The sequence below is a fragment of the Tamandua tetradactyla genome, chromosome 3, assembly GCF_023851605.1.
Source record: "Tamandua tetradactyla isolate mTamTet1 chromosome 3, mTamTet1.pri, whole genome shotgun sequence".
In the NCBI taxonomy this organism is placed as follows: domain Eukaryota; kingdom Metazoa; phylum Chordata; class Mammalia; order Pilosa; family Myrmecophagidae; genus Tamandua; species Tamandua tetradactyla.
Window position 1 is genome coordinate 215,451,154 of NC_135329.1, and position 21,026 is coordinate 215,472,179.

The window sequence follows — 21,026 nt, forward strand, 5'->3', positions numbered from 1 at the left end:
TATTGCACGCAGCAGCTCCTGGGCCTACACTGTTTAAGTAATAGTTAAAAAGTCATTATATATGAACAAGAGTTAAAACAAATTTCTGCAACCATTTCATTCCTACTATTCTTTTACTTACTTAGAAAAATAAAGACCACTGTCTGTACTCTTGTCTAAAATTTCCAGATATAGGAAATGAAATTTTGGTAAAATGAAGCTTCTGAATTCAGTAACAAGTACTTGTGTCTGAAGAGGCTGCTTGGTCAAAATAAGGCCTTTATGTCTCATGTTGGGGTTGTGAGACCCCAGGACAGCAGCTGTTGTCGGACATTCACTTTCTGGTAGACCCAGCCTGCAGCGCTGGACACAGAGGTGGCAGTTGTCTGCTGGCACCAGCGCTGAGCCGGTTGGCCTGGGTCTGAATCTCAGCTCCACGGTTCACTGTCTGCGTGGACCTGGGAAAGTCACTTGACTTCTCTGAACCCCAGTCTCTTCTTTATCTGTAAACTGGAGATAAGAAAACCACCCATTCCTCATGACATTAAGGTGAGGGCTAGATAAGACAGCCTTCAGAACACTCCCAGGGCCTGCCCGACACACGAGGGGGTGGTGAGCACCAGGATTTTACTCCTTCCACAGAGCCTTCTGTAACAGTCCGACCCAGCAGCAGGGAGCCAGCTCAGACCCAGTGTGAAAGCACAGGGAGAAGGCCCCACCCCAGCGCTGCAGGAGAAAGTGCCACAGGGGAAGCTTCCGGGAGGGCAGGCGGGTGTTCCCAGCCCACAGTCAAAGCCACTCCTCTTTTCTCTCTTCCCAACTTGCCACATATGATAAAAAGAGATATGAGGATTACAGATGACACTGCTTTGAAAACCACGAACATACAAGTGAAACATTTTCATTAGAAAATTTAAAAATAAATTTTCATGAGAATAATTTTAGATAAATTGCATCTCTAGTGCAAAGTATCTGTGCTTTTGATTCAATGCAAAACTACTCATAGCTTTAAAGTTGTCAAGTCACGGTATTAGGGAGCTACCTCGGGAAACAAGGGTCCTCCCCAAGGTGAACTGTGAACACACGTGTGCTGTTTTTTCTTTTTCGGGGGGGGGGGCGGAGGGGTATTTGTTTTGGAATTTGACCTGGGGGAGGGATCACAGCAGTGGTCAGTCATCAAACACCAGGCAGTTCTGAAGGCCACCTGCTATCTCATCTTGGCTGTAGGCAAAATAATACTTTGTTTAACTTGGAAGAAAGAAGCTAAGTCAATTTTATCAGGATAGTCTAAATAATGAAAGTTCTTATTCATTCATCCTACGAAAATACGTTTCTTTATTTAAAAAAACAAGCTGAAACTTGGGTGATCCAGGGTGAAAAACCATGGGGTGACATAACTCCCAGGGGATGTCTTGGGATGGCCGATGGGGCAACGGGCTGGTAATTTGAACACTACAGCTTTCGGGACTACTAGGGCAGTACTTTTAAATATGAATATTCTGGAAACCCTGACGTATGAGTAACTAGTCATAAACAACGCCTCTGCTGAGTCACTTGGGCCGATTTTTCAGGGATAAGGAATTCCTCTTGAACATTGCCTTTTGAGGAACAAACCCAGTGGGCACGCCGAGCCCCCACAGTGCTGCAGGGCGGGGGGCGGACCGCCTCTCATCAGGTAATTCACAAACCAACTTAGGAAAAGAGCTGTGCAGCTATAAATAACCTGGTTTCCTGTGCACAGCCAAGTGGCACAAGTGGCAGTTCGGACTGCAGGGTTTTTGAAATTTGCTAAGGAGGCTTCCGCTCTGTGATATCAGTGCAGGCTGAACAAAAACCAGCTCGAAACGGGACATTTGCTCTCCAATTTTGCCCCATAGGACACCCTTCACACTATCTGAACAGACCTAGGCTTACTATTTTTACATCTCAACTGCCTGGGAAAGCGATCCATCTAATACAAACCACAGGATTACAGAGACCTTGAGCTCAAAATCCCAGCCTGGGCTCCAGCGGGGAGGCCACTGAAACTGCTGGCACCTGCTCCCTCTCCAGGGCCTGGGTCCAGTGCACATGCCTAGGTGACCGCTAGTGACCACCTGCGACCTGGCCCCCGCGCTCACAGATCCACCCCACCCCCCGCCCTCCAGGGCTTAGTGCTAATCACTGTGTGGAAAGAGACCGGAGGTGACATAAGAGGTGGCAAACATGGGGAAGTTACAAAAGTCGGAGAAAGCAGGCTGCACACTGTCGGAGGCCGGTCTCCTCCGTGGACCCCAGACGCCTGCTCGGCTCTGCTCTTCCCTGGATGAGGGGCTCCCCTACCCCGCCTCCTCCTGCCCACCCAGCTCCCTACCCCCTGGACACGGCCTCCAGCCTTTCTCCCTCCCCTGATGACTCCTGTGCCTGGGGACACAGGGACATGGGGACATGGGGAAACTCATACATTTGTAAACTGGCAGAAACCCTTTGAAACTGCATGGCAGGGGTAGGGGGGTGGGTGGGGAGTGGGGGCTGCAGTGTGACACCCATTGTAATACGTCCCTCCCTCCCCCACCTGACTCCACCTCCCCACACCTCTCATCACCACTCACTGATTCAACCCGTTTCCTTTTCAAACAAACCATTTACCTTCTCACACAACTGTTTTTACTTCTCTTCCCCAGGCCTCACTTAGGTTCCTGCTTCTCTATTTCTGTTTTTTTAATTTCCTTCTAGAAACTCCCCGGGTCAAACATATTTCAGAATTCAAAAGTTTTTGCATTTTAAAAGGATAAATAAGATGCTTTCACCATACAATCTGCAACACAGGGTAGAGGCCTTTAATTGAACACATTAACAGGATGCAGATAAATGTATGAATATTCACACCAAGATGGATAAATAAGGACCCAAAATACCCTCACAGTCAGGTTAGGATTGACATGAATTCTGACACAAACTTACAAAAAATAATACAACAACAGAAACAAACCCTTGCAGTTTTCAGAGCTCACTGAGGATGCTGGAATTGGGGAAGAGGAGAGTGGGCCCTCTCTAGCACCTCAGGTCAGAATCTGTCCCCGGTTCCGTTTTCTGCAGCAGCTCTAGGGACAGGCCCCGGAACCAGGCTGGGAAGGGGACACTGGACCAGCACCTTCCTAGAACCAGCTGAGGTTTCCACACCATTCCTCCAACCAGCCACCCCACCCCACCCCTGTCCCTGGCGCCCTCCCCACTTTGGCTCCCGGCCTCTCTGCCCTGGGCCAGGCTGGGGACCGTCCACCCCGGTGCTTCCCCGACGCTCCTCCAAAGGCCCCGCACCGTCGGCCACGTCCCCTCCCTCCCTTATTGCAGGGACCCTGCCCTGGGGGCCACACAGAGATTTCCCGTCCCTCCCCAGGCTTCTACCTGCCAGTGAGCAGGGGATATAAACGGGCTCCAAAAGTCTGGCGCAAGGCCTGAACTTCAAATGACGCTAACAGGAAGTAGCAATTAAAAATGACATTGAAAAGATACATCCACCACCCAACCGTCCTCAGCAAGGAATTTCAGTTTTGAAGTGCGGATTCGGCGGCGGTGCTCTCCCCCGGGGGACGACGGTCTGGGGCGCAGACCTCACTCAAGGCCCCCGGGGACCTGATGCAGGGGAGATCTGGGGCCTCTCTCCGCAGTGCTGGCTTGATAACTACCTTTCCCAAAGGGCCCTGTGCCTTTGGCCTCCAGCAACTCGGATTAAAACGGAGAGTTACAAACCTTCCCCTGCTCAACCGTCGGGCAAACTACCCCGGAATCGGGGATCCAACACGGGGTGTGGCGCGGGATTTAAAGCAACCCCACAGACCGGGGGATCCCGCAGACCGGAGGGAACCCCCAGGAGGACCCGGAGGCCAGCTGGCCCCACTGGATGGGGTCCTGGGCTCCAGAGAGTGGGTTGATTGGGGGGGGGGGATTCTCCAGCCCTGGGGCAGGATAGTGCCACAAACCACGCCGGCCTCAGGGTAAGGGGACAGCTCGGGCACTACTTCCTGGGTGGGGACATTTCCTAAAATACGAACCTAGCAGTTATGGGTGAAACTCCGGACCACGTGCGGGTCTCAGACGCCGTCCCGGATGGAGCCAGCGGCCCGAGCAGAAGCCGAAGCCGAAGGCGAAGGCACGACCTCCCCGCTGTTCGAGGGGGTCTTCCCAGGAAACGGGGGTTCGCGCGCAGCGGGGTGCGCCGTCCAGGTTCACACTAGAGTCGCCGGGGCCTCCGCCGGGAAGGCCTCCATGGGTGGGCTCCCTTCGAGGGTCGCCTCCCGTCGGGACTCAGGCCAGAGGGGACCCCGACTCGTCCTAGCCCCCTCCGACACCCCCCTCAAGGACCCAGATCGCGGCGGACGGCGCCGCCTGCCACTAGACGTTTACAACAGGAAACCACCTCAACAGGGACTTCACTTTCCCGGTCAGAAAAAGAAAGTTTCGGAAACAGCTTTTCTCTTACCAGCTTCTGCGCCTCCGGGCTCAGGCAGTCTATTTCCTTGTTCTGCATGCCGGCGGCCCAGCAGCCGCGTTCCCGCGACCCTCCAACTCCCGCAGGCCCGGCTCTCAGCGCGCGCGCATGCCGAGGACGGCGGGGCAGGGTCGGCGGAGACGCGCGAGGCCGCGGGGACAACAGCGACTCGCCGCGAACCGCAGCTCCCGGGCTCCCCGACTCGGGCGCGGCCGGCGGGGCGGGGCGCAGGTGGCCGGGGCCGGGCGGGGCCCGAGAGAGCCCAAGGCCGCCTCCACCCCGCGCCCCGCGCCGGCCCGTCACCCCCTCCCCGCCCTCCGCGGGCACCGCCCCCCGTCCCGCGCGCGAGCCGGGGCACGGTGACCAATCACTCAGCCCTCGACCCCCAGCGGCCCCCACTGGAGAAAAGCGGTGGAAGACCCTGCCCGCCGCCCTGCCCGCAGCCCCGCCCAGAGGGCCGCCCGCGGGGGTCCGAGCCGGAGGGGGCGGGCCGGGCCCGGCGTCCAGCCAGGAAGAGCAAGGGCTGCGGGGCGGGGCCCGGCGCGGGGGCGGGGCCTCGGGTCCGCGGCGCCGTCCACGCGGGCTCGGCTGGGCGCCCCACCCACTGCCCCACCCCCGACGAGCCAGGGACTGGGCCGGATCCGCCGAGCACCGCGCACCTGCCGGACCCGGGCCACGTTACCCCGCGAGAGGCACGGCCTCCGGGAGGGTAGAGCTGGGCGAGACGGCCCGCGCTCCGCCCCGCCGCGCCCGGGAGCCGGGAAGACCTCGGCCGCCTCCCCCTGGCAGCACCGCGCGGGGGAGGGCGCCAGGGGAGGGGAGCGCGTTTCCCGCGGCCCCCACGGTCTAAGGCCCCGCGTCTCCGCAGTCCACGTCGGAAGAGCAGCTGGCCGGGAAGCAGGAGGTCCTGCGGGGGACCGTGATCTGACTCCGGCACGCAGCGCGCACCCCTCGCTATTTACACAAAAGGCCTGCGGGTACCGTCACCACGGGTCCTGACAGAAGCGGCGGGAAGGAAACGAATCAGAGGTCCCCGGGGCTGGGCCGACCACTGCGCGCCGACCGCTGCCCCAACACCTTCCCCTGAAACCAAACAACTGGCCTTCAGAGCCCAGCATCCGACCTCCTGCCAAGAGGAAGCCCTCACCACACTGGGCAGAGAGACCTCTGCCCTCCAGGGGTTGCAGTCGCCCTGGGGAGCACAGGCGACCCCCGCAGTCGCCAAACCAAGCAGAGCCCCGGGCAGACAGGGGCCTCTGAAGCCACTGGCCGGCTTCAGAGGAGGGCACTCGGGAAGGGAGAGGAGACTCCGGGACAGGAAGACAGACCTGGGAAAGGGCAGGGGCAAAGGTCAGGAGAGGCCCCGGGAGAGATTTGCAAGATTTAAACCTGAAGATGGGGCGGCCAGCCGGGCTTGATGGGTAACGTCATCAGATTCACAAAAACCACTTTCAAAGAGGCTGAAATGCCTGGGTTGTTTTCTCTCTAGAACACTTTTTCTAAAATGTTGATGCAACAGAAATTCTTGATTCTATAAAGTTAAATGAACTGGAAAAATGATTTTAACTTGTCTTACATAAAGATGGAGGGAACTTATCACGGAAAGTGATTACACTTTATAAAACAACCTCACAGAGGAGAATGTCCTGCTCTGGGCCCAGCACCTAGGACCACAGCTTGCGGGCAGGGCGCTGGGTGCTGGGCACAGGGTGCAGGCTGCTGCCTGCCTGGAGGAGGAGTTTCCAACCCCCAGGTGGCCACTCAAAGGCGACTTCTCAGGGTTATGGAACCATACGGGGCGGGGGTCCCAGAGCACCCCTTCACTCTTGGCTCTGCCACTGCCTGTGTGGCCTTTCCTGGCCCCTGTGTCTCGAGCCTGCTCTGGGACAGATGACCGTGCCACCCACATGGCCCAAATGCAGGACAGACTGACCCCACCACGCAGCCGGGGTGCTCTGCTGGGCTGAGCCAGCTCCTAGTATCCAGGGGTCCCATGCAAGGACAAAAGGCCCCTGGAGACTGCCTCTGCTGCCTCTGGAGCCCCTGCCCTTCCCCGCTGTTGCAACAAGAGAGCCCCACAGTAGGTGGTCCCTGTTTAAAGCTCCCAGGCCTCCTCCCCTTCCACAGCAGAAAGGAAGTTGGGCAACAAGGGGTTAAGGTGGTGGCTGCAAGCCAGGATAAGCCAGGCCCAGACTAGAAGGTGGGCAGTCCCAGGCAAGAGAACACCCCCCAGGGCCCTCCGCGAAAATGTGTGTGGGAGGGGGGCTGGGGGAGGTGGAGATTTCAGAAATTGCTCCAAAGTAAGAAGCAAATAGCTGAATATCCCCAGTTCCAGGAACAAAATGACAAATGCACAAGAGCTCCCACATTCCCCTACCAAGGAGCTTATTAAAGAAAACTGCTGTTGAAACATCCTCCCAGAAAGGACATCAGCCCGGGGAAGGCAGCCCGCTCTCCGCTCCGGGGCAGAGGCCAGCACCTGTGTCATGCGCTGAATGCTCCGTATATGCTTCTTGCAGTTACTCTTTAGATTCTGGGGCCCAGGGCCAAATCGTCGGGCGGCTGGCCCCCTGTTAATGTGGTTGGCGACAGCTCTCCAATGAAAAGGGCCTTGATAGGAGGCCCCCCATACAGGTTTTTTTTTTTTTTTTGATACAGGTCTTTTTGAAAACAAGAACAAAAAGTAAGACAACTGGAACCCAGAAAGTTGGTGTTGGGAAAGCTGGCTCAAAAATTAAGAGAACAAGGCATGGCTGTGAAAAGTGGCATTTTGTGGAATGGGAAACTTGGAGGCACATGAAGTTTTCATCCAATTCATAGAGCCCTTTCCTCCAAGACTGAGAACCACCCTCGAGTGTGGAGAAATCAGAGGAGAGTCCTGGGTTTCCACGCTTAGAAGTTCAGCAGCAACCTTTAAGGGGTCTGGGTGGCATGACGGTGCCCGCCGAGGAGCATGGCCGGGCCTGTGGCCAGTGCCAGCATGGGGACCATGCTCCCTGAGGTCAGTGACACAGGGCTGACGTGCTCGCCTTTGGGTGAGGACGCCTCCAACAGGGGCCCTGAATTTGGGCCCTCTCCAGAGTGTACCTCCTCCTCCCTCAGTTTACCTGTTAAAACCCGGGGCCTCTGGCCTGAAGAAGTGTGCAGGCGGGCTCCTTGAGATGACCGGACTGGGGCATAACTCTGTCTTCCTTTTGGCCCTGTCTCAACCCAAATGAAACATCAGTTTTCAGATACACAGTAACAGGCAGGCACTTAATTTCTTCGTGGGACCCCTGAGAAAAGAAGGGGAGGTCCGTGTAGCATGGCCCCGTTCTGTCTGAGGGACATGGGAAGCATGCTAACCAGCAAAGACCAGACAGTAACCAAGTTGGGGCCACACCCAGGCGGGGTTTATTTTGTCTCCATGGTAGTGGCTGTTGCTGGGCTCGCCAGCTTCACCCCCTGCTGTGGTTTGGTTCTAAGTGCGAGAGCGGCGGCAGAGACAAATCCAGAAGCCACAGACGAATGGGGCGGGGACAGGGTGGCTCTCGGCCTCCATGTTACTCAGATAATGAATGCAAAACCATTTTTCTAAACCACAGCCATAGAGCCTATCTTTCTGCAAACGAGAGTCACTAGCCATGCCAGTGCGTGCAGTCTGCAGCTCTGTGGTGGCTGCGCAGCGAGGTGATCTGTTGCTGTATTTGATCCTTCTGATTACTATCTGAAAGCACTTCAGGGCAATTCGTGATGTGATGACCGAGGGTTTGCCAGCACCTTCCAGCCTGCACAGTGCTCTGGGTACACACTGCGGCCCACAGAGGCGACATCACCTCTCCACACGCACAGGCCGGAACAGAAGAGGGAGCCGCCTGATCACCCAGTCCCAGCTGCAGGTCAGAGCTCCTGGCAGTGTCTCAAGACACTTTCTGGAACTTCTGTTCACTTTTGTTGAGAAATACTGCTGTACTTCCACTACAAATTGCATTTTTAGACAAGTATTTGTTTACATGTCATTCTACCTGATTGGGGTAACCCCTCACTCCTCATTTTCAGAACTCATTGAACGTTTTTGCCCATTTCTCTTGGGGCCCTCTGACTGGACCTCTGCACAGACTCTGGTTGGCTGTCCGTGAATTAGCTGAAAGGGTGAGAGCCACAGCAGTGGTGCCAGCAGTGACAGCGTGTCCCTTCATTACTGTGTCTCTGCTGACCCTTCATGAGTAATGACGGCTGCCCTCCCCGGGCCTGCCTCTAGGCTCCCTCAGCCCCACCCCCCCTCTGGGTTGCTTCGGTCATGGTTTTGGGGTCTGTCTCGCCCTCTGGTCCGTGAGTGAGTTCCGGAAAGAGACCAGCTCTCATGATCGCTATAGTTTCAGAGCCTAGAACACTGCTGGGGACACGGGCACTGCAGGAAGGACAGGTGGATGGACAGATGGACAGACAGATGGATAAATGGTTTTCACAATAAAATAGAGGGTTTTATAGCCTCTCATTGAACTGAAGTACTTTATATTTTTTATTGCAATTGGTCATAGAAACTCTTAAAACGACATGCCTTTAGGTTTTGTGTAACTATCTAGCATCCAGCAGTCACCACACTTCTTTTTTCATCAAGTAGGTCTTTTTGGTCCCCTTGGGTTTTCTGAGGAAGGTGATGAGCTGGTGTGTGGTTGAACCGAACGTGAAGTGGTGGCGGGTGTTTTAACAGTCACATTAGTGCCAGAAAACTGATCGGTTTAAGGTGCTGATAAAAACCAGTAGCAAAGAAGAGAAAAGTGGTTCAAGGAAGGGATCTTGGGACTCCTGTAAGCAGTGGATAAGACACGTGTAAAGAACAAGGCCAGAAAGAGAGAGGGCAGCGAGAGACGCGTTCAGAAGAGGAGTCTCCGGACACCTGGGCCGGCAGGGTTTCAGGAAGATGGGGTGGGTGTTGGCGTCCAATGGGGCAGACAGTGCGAAGAGATCAGATCCGAGCTCACCTTTAATTTTAAACTAGACAACCATGGGTCACTTAAACTAGATAAATATTGGTCACTGCCTTCTCTCAATAAAGTTCAGTAATTAAACCTTGTCGATCATTCGTGCACACATAACAAATGGTAGCTGCAGCCTGAGAGAGGCAGGGCCGAGGGGGGTGTAGGCAGGGCCGGGTGTGTGCGTCTGTCCATCTGTGTCTAAAGGTGGGCGGGGCTGGACCTGTGAGGAGGCAGCCACGGGACGGTGGGAAGGGAGGAGCCAGAGAGGAGGACCACCTGGGGGCCAGGTGAGGGCAGGGCTCCAGGCACTTGTGCGTGAGCCATGTGGGGCCAGTGGCGGGAGAGCAGGGAGGTGGCCGGCTGGTGGGCAGCTGAGCTGGGGACACGCCTGCCCCAGCCAGGGTGACGGCTCTCGGTCCACGGGGCCCAGGACGCCCAGTGACGCTGCTGCGGGTCCAGTCTGATCCACATTAAAGGGTTCATTTTACTCTGGAATTAAGTTCATCCCCAAAGGGACACAGGAAAAGGCTACAGCAAACCTAGAAAAGTGTGTCCGTTTTCCAGTCCATCTGTCGGAGCTGGTGGGCCTTACAACCAGACCAGCCGGGTCACAGGAACATCCCCATAAGCAGTCAACACGAAATGGTCAAAAACCCACCCAAAGGCATCTCTTAGGAAAGCCAGTAATTTTTCATGGAAATAAAAAATATACATATATCAACAGACAATTTCCTAAAAATATTGAAGTCAAAGACAACTAAAATCCATTATGTATTTCTCAGCCACAGACCAGTAAACTGAGATGTCTCCTGAGTTAACTCTAATGCAAAGATGAGAATATTCATCTTTGCCGCCACGGCAGCCTGTAAATGCTTGTGACCGCAACAGATGGAGACACAGGAAAATGTGCTTTCCTGTCAACACTGAACTCCTGTAGTTTACAGAAGAACACCCACTAACAACTGTAAATCAAATACGTCAACCTCTACTTGGAAACAGAAAATGACTACTAAAAAATAAAAGCAATATATTTTCAGAAACCTACCCATTTATTTGGCTTTAGGAGCAGTAATCCTAGCTATGAGTTTAAAATTCTAGAAAAAGATACTTCCCTAATAAACAGACCCTGAAATAAATCTCTACTAGCTGTAAAGTCTAGACATCAACCAGGCCACAAATGTGACTGATAAACGTGGTTCACAGAAAGTGAAGAGAGGGACACAGGGCTTTATCATCTGAATTTGAACACCAAACAGGGAGATGTAAGGGCACTTAAGAACAAATTCAAAAGGTTAAAAACCAGGCCATCCAGGCAAACAGCTTGACTTGAAGATTAGCTGATTTCAGGCCAGACAAAAACCTCAAGAGAAGCAACCTTCCAACCTGAAGTACAGGAATTCCTGAAATAGCACCCCCCAGGTAATCTTTCCAGGAAAAGTGAATCCCCTAAAGGAAAATGTGCTGGGACACATTCCCGCACAGCAGTAAACCTTCCAACCCCCACACTAACTTAAGGGTTCCCCCTTTGCACCCTGCCACCTGGAATGTGGCACAAAGGGAAAACTCTCAGACCGCTCCAGGTAGGGGCAGCAGCTTTGTCATCAGCCTGTGAGGACTGGACATATTTAGCAAGGACTTTAACATATAATACAAAAGTCTCACCTTTGAACCACGGAGATTTTAGATGAATTTCAGGGAACTTCAGGGGAGATTTAAGGAAGAGCCAAGAGGAGCAGTCTGGAGAGCCACGCTTGGCATGAGAGTGGAAATTCTGGAATAACTGGAGATCAAATAGCCACTCCTGACCACGTCATAGCCAGGTGCCAGCAAGGAGGTCAATTAAAACACCTTTTTGCCCCACACTTCACAGGGGCAGCTGCCACCGCCCGGCAGTCATGGGAGGGGCCTGGTCTCCAGTGCCCACCCAGGGTTTCTGGCCAGGGGCTTCATTTCAGTTTCCCAGATTATGCTGAAGTCCCTCCCCTTAGCTCCCCTTCACTGGAGGCATCTGTATTAAATGTGGGATTAGACTTGACGGAGAAACGCGTGTGAGTATGGAGGATTTCCCGATCCCCGCACCACTGAGATTTGGGGTTGCAGCATCCCCTACTGGTCAGGGGGAGGGTGGGGGTGGGGGCCAGGCACTGCTGGGTGGTTACAGCATCCTGGATCTACCCATGAGATGCCACCAAAAATGCCTCCTTGGGGCTGAAGCGACCCCCAGACGACAGACCCCCGCCTGGAGGGCCCGAGCCTTCACGCAGGCGCCGGTGCCCCCGAAGAGCACTGGGTGTGGACACTTACAGCCACATCAGCCCCAGCAGACCCGGGCACACACAGAGGCAGCGGGCAGGAGAGGGACTGTGGCCCCGTCTCACCTGCCCGTCTCTTCTCATCGCGTTACAGCCCCAAAGCAGGGCTGGGCCTGGTCATCGGGGTCAGTGGGTGACACAGCACCACGGAGCACTGCCCAGATGGCCTGGACGGGGCTGCTTCGTTCGTCGCCTCCTGTCACCCCAAAAGGGACACTAGAGGGGTCACTTCCCCAGCATGAGGGGCAGGACCTAAGCCTTTGGGCAAATGTGGGGCCCCCCTGACTTTTTATGTTGTGTTGTATGAGAAAGCATATAAGGAACTGCCCAGGGCCTCTGCTTCTAGCAGAGACCCTCAGACCAGTCTCTTATGGGTAATCGAGGAAAAGATGACTGCTGGAGACAAAGGCTGGGAGGAGACACAGTGAACAAAAATTGTGGGAGTTTCATTGCCTTGCAGAATACCCTTAAATTTTGTCGTCGTGTCAGGGCTCACTTGAGGATCTTGAACTTGATTAAGGAACGAAGGAGTCATTGAAAGTATCTGAACAGGGAGGTAAGGGTTTGAATAAAGATCTACCGGAGAAGAGGAAGGACCCATGGACAGGACAAGGGCAGTCTCCTCTCTCCACCTTCCCTGCAGGTATAGAATTACACACTGTGGGGTTGCAGTCCCCAAGTTTTGAGACTTCTTCAAGGTCCTGGAATTTTAAAATAAAGCTAGCCTTCCACATACATTAAGAAAAACATATTTTGGAATGATCAACCTGTACGTTAGGGCTAGCCCAGCTTTTGGAGAGCACACAACATGCCATCAGGCAGTCAGTCGACAAACGTTTGCTGAGCACTGCCCCACGCCAGGCTCTGCTGAAGGAGCCCGGACAGGTGACCGCAGTGGCAGGCGGGCAGTTCCCGGGTCCCTGGAGCCCACGTTTCAGCTGGGAGAGGCGACAAGCGAGGGGCAATGAGACTTCTGATAGAATCTAGAGGATGTACGGGGCACGGGCTGGGTAGAGCGAGCAGCTGGCAGAACGGATGAAGCAGGGGGGAGCCCGTGGAGGGGAAGGGTGGGTGTGGGGGTGTGGGGGGAGGGGACCCGGAAGGTCAGGAGCCTGGGCTCAGAGGCGGAGTCATGACAAGGTCAAGGACAAGGTCATGGAAGTGGGTTGGAAAGAAAAGACATCGAGAAGGAGAAAGTCAGGACACCCTGGCCTGCTTCCTGACACCTGTGGGGAGGTGTGGGCCGAAGGGAAGAGTTGCCCACCTGAGATGGTGACCCCTCCAGGCAAATGGTGTGCACAGAAACCCCTCTGGCTTCACAGCAGCGGCGTGAGGGGCGGGCGGTCTGGGCGGGAGAGCTGCGGGCACTGATGCAAGGGACTGCGGCAAGGGACCCGCAGGAGGCACAGCCTGTCCCCCGTGTTCAAGTGCCAACTATTCTTCCTGCGGAGTCTCACCCCACATCGGGCCAGGGAAGCCGCGGGGCCAGGCGACCCTGCTTCCCCAGCTGGGGCTGGCTTATGGCTTTCAGCAGCCGTGTGGGTCCCTCGCCACCCTGCTTCTAGCAGAGACCCTCAGACCAGTCTCTTACGGGTAATCGAGGAAAAGGTGTCTGCTGGAGACAAAGGCTGGGAGGAGACACAGTGAACAAAAATTGTGGGAATTTCACTGCCTTGCAGAATACCCTTAAATTTTGTCGTCATGTCAGGGTTCACTTGAGGATCTTGAACTTGATTAAGGAACTGAAGGAGTCATTGAAAGTATCTGAACAGGGAGGTAAGGGTTTGAATAAAGAATCCGTGGGCTACCAATAAAAAAAAAAAAGTTGAAAATCCCCCTTGTTACTCTTTTGCAAAATTTTCTTGACTGGTCTCACTATATATTCTTCAAGGTTCACTTTAGAGTCTATTTGTTATGCTCTGAACAAACCCTCCCCTCTAAACTAGGTACTTTTAAAAATGTCATTTGATTTCTAATTTATTTGGGGATAGATTCACATCTTTTCAACACTGAGTCCTCTCATGCAGACACAAAGTATCTCTTTCCCCATTTTTCAATCTTCTAATTTGTCCCCTAAGAAATTGTGGCAGTTTTCCTCATACATTTCTTTATTCAATTAGGCTATTTTGATGAGAGCTTATCTTTTTTCCATTAGTTTTCAAACATCATTGTAGTGGGATAGGATGATGTGGTGGATGATTTTTGGCGCTGTTACAAAGCATCTTATACGGCTCTTAGTTTTCCATTGGGTGTTCTGATTAGGCATGCCCATAATCTGCATGTAATTACAAATTTTATCTACTCCTTTTCAGTAGTTATATTACTGATTTCTTTTCCTGTAATATCAGAACTTCCCACATCATTATAACCTCGCCAATTGGCAGGCAGCAGCTCTGTGAGCTCAGGCGTGCGCTATGATAATAATCCATGAAACGACAGACTTGTTAGAATTTAAGTGGCATTGAAAATCGCACATAAGGTAAACAGAGAAAAATGAAGGCACCTGAAAGGAAACAAGTTACAAGCTTCACCTCTTACCTAAAGGTCAGCATCCAGTTTTAATCAATAAAAGATAAAACAGGCCAAGTCGCCTGGAGAAGGAACGATACTCATCAGTGAAAAGTTAATTATTAGTGTTAATTCCAGAATGTGATTGCTTTCTGTAAGGAAAGGCATGACTGGCCATGGACATTCTAGGATCCAGGCTGTGTGGCTGTGAGTCTTTGTCTCTGCCTCACACCAGCTGCTGACCTCAGGCCTCAGTTTCCTCATCTGTAAAATGGGGATAATAATAGTGTCCAGCTCATAGAGGTTATAAGGAGTCAATGAGTTATTACTTATAAATGCTGTTTAAAAGAAAGAAAATGACAACTGTAAGTGAAGTGAAGATGTCTGATTTATGCAATCCAAGTTGCAAAATGGTTAAAGGAGCATTTAATCTAAAATGACTGTATCCAGCCACATTTTAGAGAGGAATGTGGGAGTTGGCATTTGTCACAGGCAAACTAGCCCCTCCCTGTCTGCCTTCCTGCTCCACCCCAGTTGGGGCGTCTCCCTCCGTCCCCTCTCATTGCTGCTTGGACCCCACGATCTGCAAACCCTGTGAAATCTATCAGCTTGTTAAACCAATTCCAGTTCTCCTAATTGGAATTCTGAGTCACGAGTTTCTCGTGGGACTGACTATTCCTTTTCAAGAGAGGGAGCCCTGGACTTGGCAACAGCTGTCTCCTTCAGTTGAGGGTGGTGGCCGACGAGGCCGAGCTGCCGTGTGGGAGCCAGCAGAGAAGGCAGGCCTGTGTCCCAGGAGAATGGATGTGGGTAAGAGGAGCCCACGAACTTCTCTTCTTGGGTGACGAGACTCTCCTCTTGCACTGGGTTTTTAAAAAGAGGAAATGAATTGCCCACAGCCAAGCAGGTATCTCAGAATATTAAAAAGATAAATATTTTCAAATCTTCCCACTCCACTATTCTCTGATTACTTAAATTAAATGTCCTATGTTTAACAAATTACCATCATACCAGCTCTATCTTTTAGGACTCTTCCTTTCCTGAGATTGGTATTGGTTAAGAATATGAAACAATGTAACAATAAAAACGGATGCACAGAATTTCGAATGAGTCACATTCAGTAGAAAACCCAATTTACTCTTTTGTTTATGCACCATCACAAAAGGAGGAAGAGGGAAGCTGATGGAGTTCTCCCCAGAAAACAGAAGCTTTTTTCTGGCACTCCAGAAAAACAGGCACTCCAACATTCTCCACGTGAAATCAACCCCATGCCACATTAGGAAATCTGGGTGAAAAAAAAAATCTTCAGAGAAAGAGACCACTGCACATCCCTATTTTAAAACCACCTCCCTACCACAAGCTGTCTCCATCTGAAATTTATGGAAACAGGAAGATTCTAAGTGATCATGACCCCACATGAATTTTCAGACATCACTGGAAAAATAAGCACAACTGGGACTGGCAAGATGGCATTTTATCTCCACAGCTGCTGGTCGCATCAGTCAAAGGAGGAAAGGAAGTGAGGCAGGCGGACCTCAGGCAAGAACTGCTTGCATGAACCATATACTTAAGTCATCTTACTGTGAACTATTATTGAAAAAGCAAAGCAGAATAGTAAACATTTATGTTAAGTCTCACATCAGAAGAGAATGGCTGAGTCAAGCTGGAATATGTACTTTACAGCCTCGTATCCAGCTATAAAGATGGTATTTATGACAAGTGTGTAATAGAACATGCTTATGAAAACAAAGCTGAGTGCATGCACACGCACGCACACACACACACACACACACACACACACACACACAAACAGACGAAGCAGCGGAGTCCGAGGAGCCCGCGGGATGGGGCGGTGGCTGCCCTGCTCCCCGAGGCTAAGCTGACTTCTTTCCTTCCGCTCTCTGATGTTTTCAAGGAGCGCGCATGTCCTCAGACCTTTCAAGGCGGGGGCGCTGACACCAGCGCATCTCCTCCTCCTCTTCATTTGAACGGAGAGGAAGGCAGGATGGAGAGAAGGAAATCCTCGTGACCCCCGCCGCTTCCAGGCCTAAGCGGGCAGCTGCAGCCCGGCCTGAACCTCTGTGCCGCGCGCGCCCACGGGCCAGGAAACACGCGGGTTACTCCAACCCGCTTAACCTCCGCGGGTGGCCGAGCAGGAGCCGCGCACTGGGAGCCCAGGGGGGCTGCGAGGAGCGCGGGGGCGCGACCCCAGGGACAGCCACGGCTGGGGGCCCGGGCCCCGGTTTCTGGATCCCCAAGCGGGGGGCCTCGGCCCACCGGGGGCTTCGGAGTCTCTGATGGGGCGGGACGAGGGTGGCTTCTGCGAGGGAGAGGCGACCAGAGACTGAACCAGGGGCCGCGGCCAGGGTGAAGGCCGTTGCTAGGGAGACGGGGGGAAACAGGAAGCGGAGGAGGGGGCGGGCACCTCCCCCCCGCCTCGCGCCCCGTCCCCCGCCTCGCCCGCGCCAAGCGCCCCGCCTCGCTCTCGCCCCGCCCCCCCGCCTCGCGCTCGCCCCGCCCCCCCCCCGCTTCGCGCTCGCCCCGCCCCCCCGCCTCGCGCTCGCCCCGCCCCCCCGCCTCGCGCTCGCCCCGCCCCCCCCGCTTCGCGCTCGCCCCGCCCCCCCGCCTCGCGCTCGCCCCGCCCCCCCGCCTCGCGCCCCCCCACGGCCTGGCGCCCCCCCACGGCGGCAGCTGGCAGCGCGGACGTGCCGGGCGGGGCCCCAGCAGGACGCAGAGCGGCCGGGGCGGGGACCCCGTGGCGTCAGGCCCCGCGTGTCACAGGCGGTTTCGCAGCCCCGAGCAGGCCCGGGCGCAGACTGGATGAGCGCGCCCCATCCGGGCGCAACTCCGCGGGGGCTTGGGACTCCACCCCCGCGCGGGTCGTGCTCACCCCCGCGCCCACCCACGGGCCGGGATCTCGGGAAGCCCACACAGAAGCCCCTGGGGGTCGCGGGCCAGAGGCTAAGCATCCTTCTGAGGCTGCCCAGGGGCCCAAAACGGTTCCTTCGCCTTCCTTAATTCTTGCTTTTGGCTGTGAAAAGCAATGGATAATTGATAGCATTTTTATGTTTTGAAAGAGAACGTGATAACGTGCATCCCTGCCTCTCCCGCGTCCCTCGCTGAACTGACACCTCAGCTCCCGCAAATGCGGAATCGTCAGTCATTCTGCGTTTCCTTATGCTGTGCCCCCTGCTGAAGTGCCAGCGGAAAGAAAGGACACGCTCAGCGGCCTGCACATTCTCACCTCACATTCTCCGGGAAGCCCTGCTGGAAGGAAGGGTCCTCAGAGCTCTGCACCGTGGCTTCCCCGGCTGGGGCTGGGCGGCTGTAAGGGTCTGCCCCCCGGACCAGGATCCATGTCTAATCCCGACTCTGCATGCCCAAGGGCGGCCCTCCGGGAGCCTCTCCCTGCAGTTCCTCTCCCGCGGGCACCACCACCCAGGGGTCCCTGAGAAGACCCCTGAGCTGAGTTGGGTGGGTTCCTGCGGAGGGCAGGGCGGCTGCCTTCTCTCCTGATGCCACTTGAACACAGCCATGCCCGCTGTTTAAGGGCAGGCTCTAGGCACATGGCCTCAGAATGCCTACAACTGTCCCAAGTAGCCCCCTCCTCCTTCATGCTGCCAGTGTATGCCCCACTCATTCATTCATTCTTCAATCAGCAAATATGGGTGAGACATGCCAACTACATCTGTAACAATGGACAAGGAGGCCTTGGTACCTTCCAGAGGGAAGAAAGATGTCAAACAAGTGCACAAGTAATTAGATATAATTGTGGGGCGTGCCATGGCATTTCTTAGGGACTGAACTGTGTCGCCCCAGAAGACATGTTTCTGTCCTAACCCTGGCCCCTGAGTGTCACTCCATTTGCAACAGGGTCTTTGAAGATAAAGCTGTCCTTAGTTAAGATGAGGCCAGCTGGAGTAGGTGGACCCCAAGCCCACAGGACTGGTGCCCTCATTAGGAAAGGGGTGTGCCAGTCTGAAAGTGTTATGCACCCCAGAAAAGCCATGTTTCAAGCTGGATTCAGTCTTGAGGGGGCAGCAGTTTCTTTTAGTCCTGATTCAGTACCTTAGGTTGGAAACTCTTGATTAGATTAGCTCCAATTGTGGGTGCGGTCTTTGAGTAGTGGGAGATGTGACTCCACCCACTCCACTTGGGTCTTGATTAGTTTACTGGAATCCTTTAAAAGAGAAAACACTTTGGAGAGAGCCAGAAAGGACAGAAGCCTCAGAGCCGACAGAAACTTCATAGCAGAGCTGACACAGGTGTCAACACTTGGAGATCAGAGGCATGGAGCTCTGGGGATTCTTGGAGCACAGCAAACATTGCCATGAGATGTTAAGCAAGCCAGAACCTGCAGAGAGCCACGGGAAGCCAAGAGATGAAACCCAGCCCTGGAGAAGCAAAGGGAGGAACCCCCAAGGAACAGAGGCTGAAAGTAACTGAGCCTGGGAACAAGGGACCAACAGATGCCAGCCACGTACATGCCTTCCCCGCTGACAGAGGGGTTCCTGACCCATTGCCTTCTTTGGATTAAGGTATCTTTCCTTGGATGCCTTAGTTTTTGGATGCCTTGGTTTGGACATTTGTATAGGCTTAGAATTGCAAACCTGTAATTTGTTAAATTCCCCTTTTTAAAAACTGTTCCAGTTCTGAAATGTCACATTTCGGCAGCTTGCAAACTAACACAGAGAGTGTGGACATGGTGGGCAGAGAGTCAGAGAGAGGGGCCGTGTGATGGAGGCAGAGGCTGAGACGCCACTAGCCGAAGGTCACCAGGTATCACCGGGCCCCCGGAACCTTCGGATTCAGAGGGAGCACGGCCCTGCAAGCTCCTTGAATTGGACTCGGCTCCAGAACCATAAGGCAATACAGCCCAGGTGGTTTAAGCCACCTCATGTGGTTTTGTCACCTGAGGAAACTAAGAGAGCATTCAACAGAAATACCCACCACGGCACACAGGCAGAGGGTGGGGGTGCAGGTGTCTGTCTGACGGCGGGGAGCACTGGGGAGGACGGAGCAGGGGTGAAACCCTGGCTTCCTGGCGCCCTGGGAACCGTGGAAAGGCTTTGAGGTTGGAGCAGAGCCCACCTTTCAGGTCCCGGCCACCCACTGTCCACCACTGTCCCCCTGCATCTTACAGGCTGTGATGGAAAAGGCTCTCACGCCTCCTGGGTGGGGGTAGACTTCAAGCCTTTGAGACCAAAATGATTTGTAAAAATGACACGATATCTGTCATTAAAGGGGGTGCAACCCTAGCTGGCCCTTGGATGACCAGCTCATCTGCCTCACAGCACAAATAAGCGAGTTGATAAGTCAACTCTGCATCTAAAAGGTTTGAAGACACCACCTGTACAGTAAAATACTTTCATTGTGCTTTATGAACAATTGAAAAAACTTCCAATACTTTTTAAAGACACTGAAAGCCAGTCTTTTTGGTTTATATACAAGAACACTCAAAAATGCGACATAAATCAAAATGAGAGGCTTTTTAGGAGTTTCAATCTAAGGGAAATATTTTTAAAATATTGATCATCCATTTTTATATACGTGTAAGACTGTATTTCAACATATGATAAAGTAGCGAGAATCTCCCTGAATAATCAGAAGGAAACCAAATGTAAAACAAGTTTAGGACAACACTTTTTTAGGGACAAGATAAAATTGGGTTTCTGGGGTGCAGGAAATCCTCTGCTTTCCATTTTGAATGAATGGTCTGATCACAATAAGTACCCAAGGATTTTTAGGTCTTTTATTTATACTCAATTTTTATTTCTCAAGTATTGAATTCTGATTGAGCACAAAATTATAAGTTCCTTGCATAACAATCACATTTTCCATCCCTGTTTTAAGAGATGATCTGTTCTCTACATTTTTTAAAAGTCACCAACACAAACAAGCAACTGAGGGCAGAGATCCTTGTCCGAGAAAGAGGCACTGTCAGTGACTTTAGATCCACACGCTGAGTTGGTCAGTTTTGTGCTTTTGCAGAATCCCAGACACTGTGGGAGGAAATCAGTGAGAAAAGTTCTGTGGGATCCAAGCCTAGAATGAGGAGGGCTGAATTAAGGCAGAAAGGAGTGGATTCAGTGGATTTTTAATGTTACAGGAAGGCATGAATTGTGGCCACCTGAAGACCTGGATTGAACACTTAGCTCCAAGATGCCCCTCCTGGGGCCTCCTGCCATGGGGATGGGAAGAAATCCGGCTCTTTTACAAGGAGGGTTTGTAAGATGAAAAAAAAAAAAAACCCATGGGTTTTCCAGAATGCAGAGGCCGCACGCCCCTGACCCCTGCAATGTGGAAGGGATAACTGTATGTTTCAAGTCTTAATTTTCATCGGAGAAGCCATACCGGGGAGAATTCTGTTGTACATACAGGCTTGGAGCTCACGGATGCCAGCAGAGCCGGGTCCGTCCGTCCTCCGTCAGGTTGCCGGGTGGGATCTATTTATTTGCATGCGGATGTGACCCACCCAATTGTGGCTGGTGGCTTTTGGTTGGTTTCCATGGAGACAGGTCACTACTCACTCAGGGTGGGGTCTCTTGCTAGAGCCCTTTGAGAGGGAGCCATTTTCGAGAGCGCTTCAGTGTGGGCACAGCCAAAGACCTTTGGCGGTTCAGCAGGGAAAGTCCCTTGAAGGAGAAGCCAAAGGGAAGCTGGGAAAGGAGGATGGTGGACTTCACATGTGTCTTGAGCAGAGAGAGAAACCCCAACTTTCATCGGCCCTTTCTTTGGGGCGGATGTCTTTCTCCTGATGCCTTGGTTTGAGCATTTCTGTGGCCTTGGAGCTGT

General features: G+C 53.3%; 1 protein-coding gene across 21 annotated transcripts in view; it reads right to left on the reverse strand.

The window, feature by feature from the left end:
* LRRFIP1 (LRR binding FLII interacting protein 1) overlaps nt 1-21,026 on the reverse strand; it is a 142,581-nt gene that overhangs the window by 76,236 nt on the left and 45,319 nt on the right. For 3 of the 21 annotated variants that reach the window (XM_077155587.1, XM_077155586.1, XM_077155582.1), the window contains exon 1: nt 4,442-4,676. The exons of 17 other annotated variants lie outside the window; for them this stretch is intronic. In XM_077155587.1, coding sequence (XP_077011702.1) covers nt 4,442-4,489 — 48 coding nt within the window. In that variant the 5' untranslated portion in view covers nt 4,490-4,676. Of the gene's footprint in view, nt 1-4,441; nt 4,677-11,073; nt 11,168-21,026 lie in introns of those variants that run through there. One more of the 21 variants, XM_077155584.1, reaches the window with a different exon arrangement.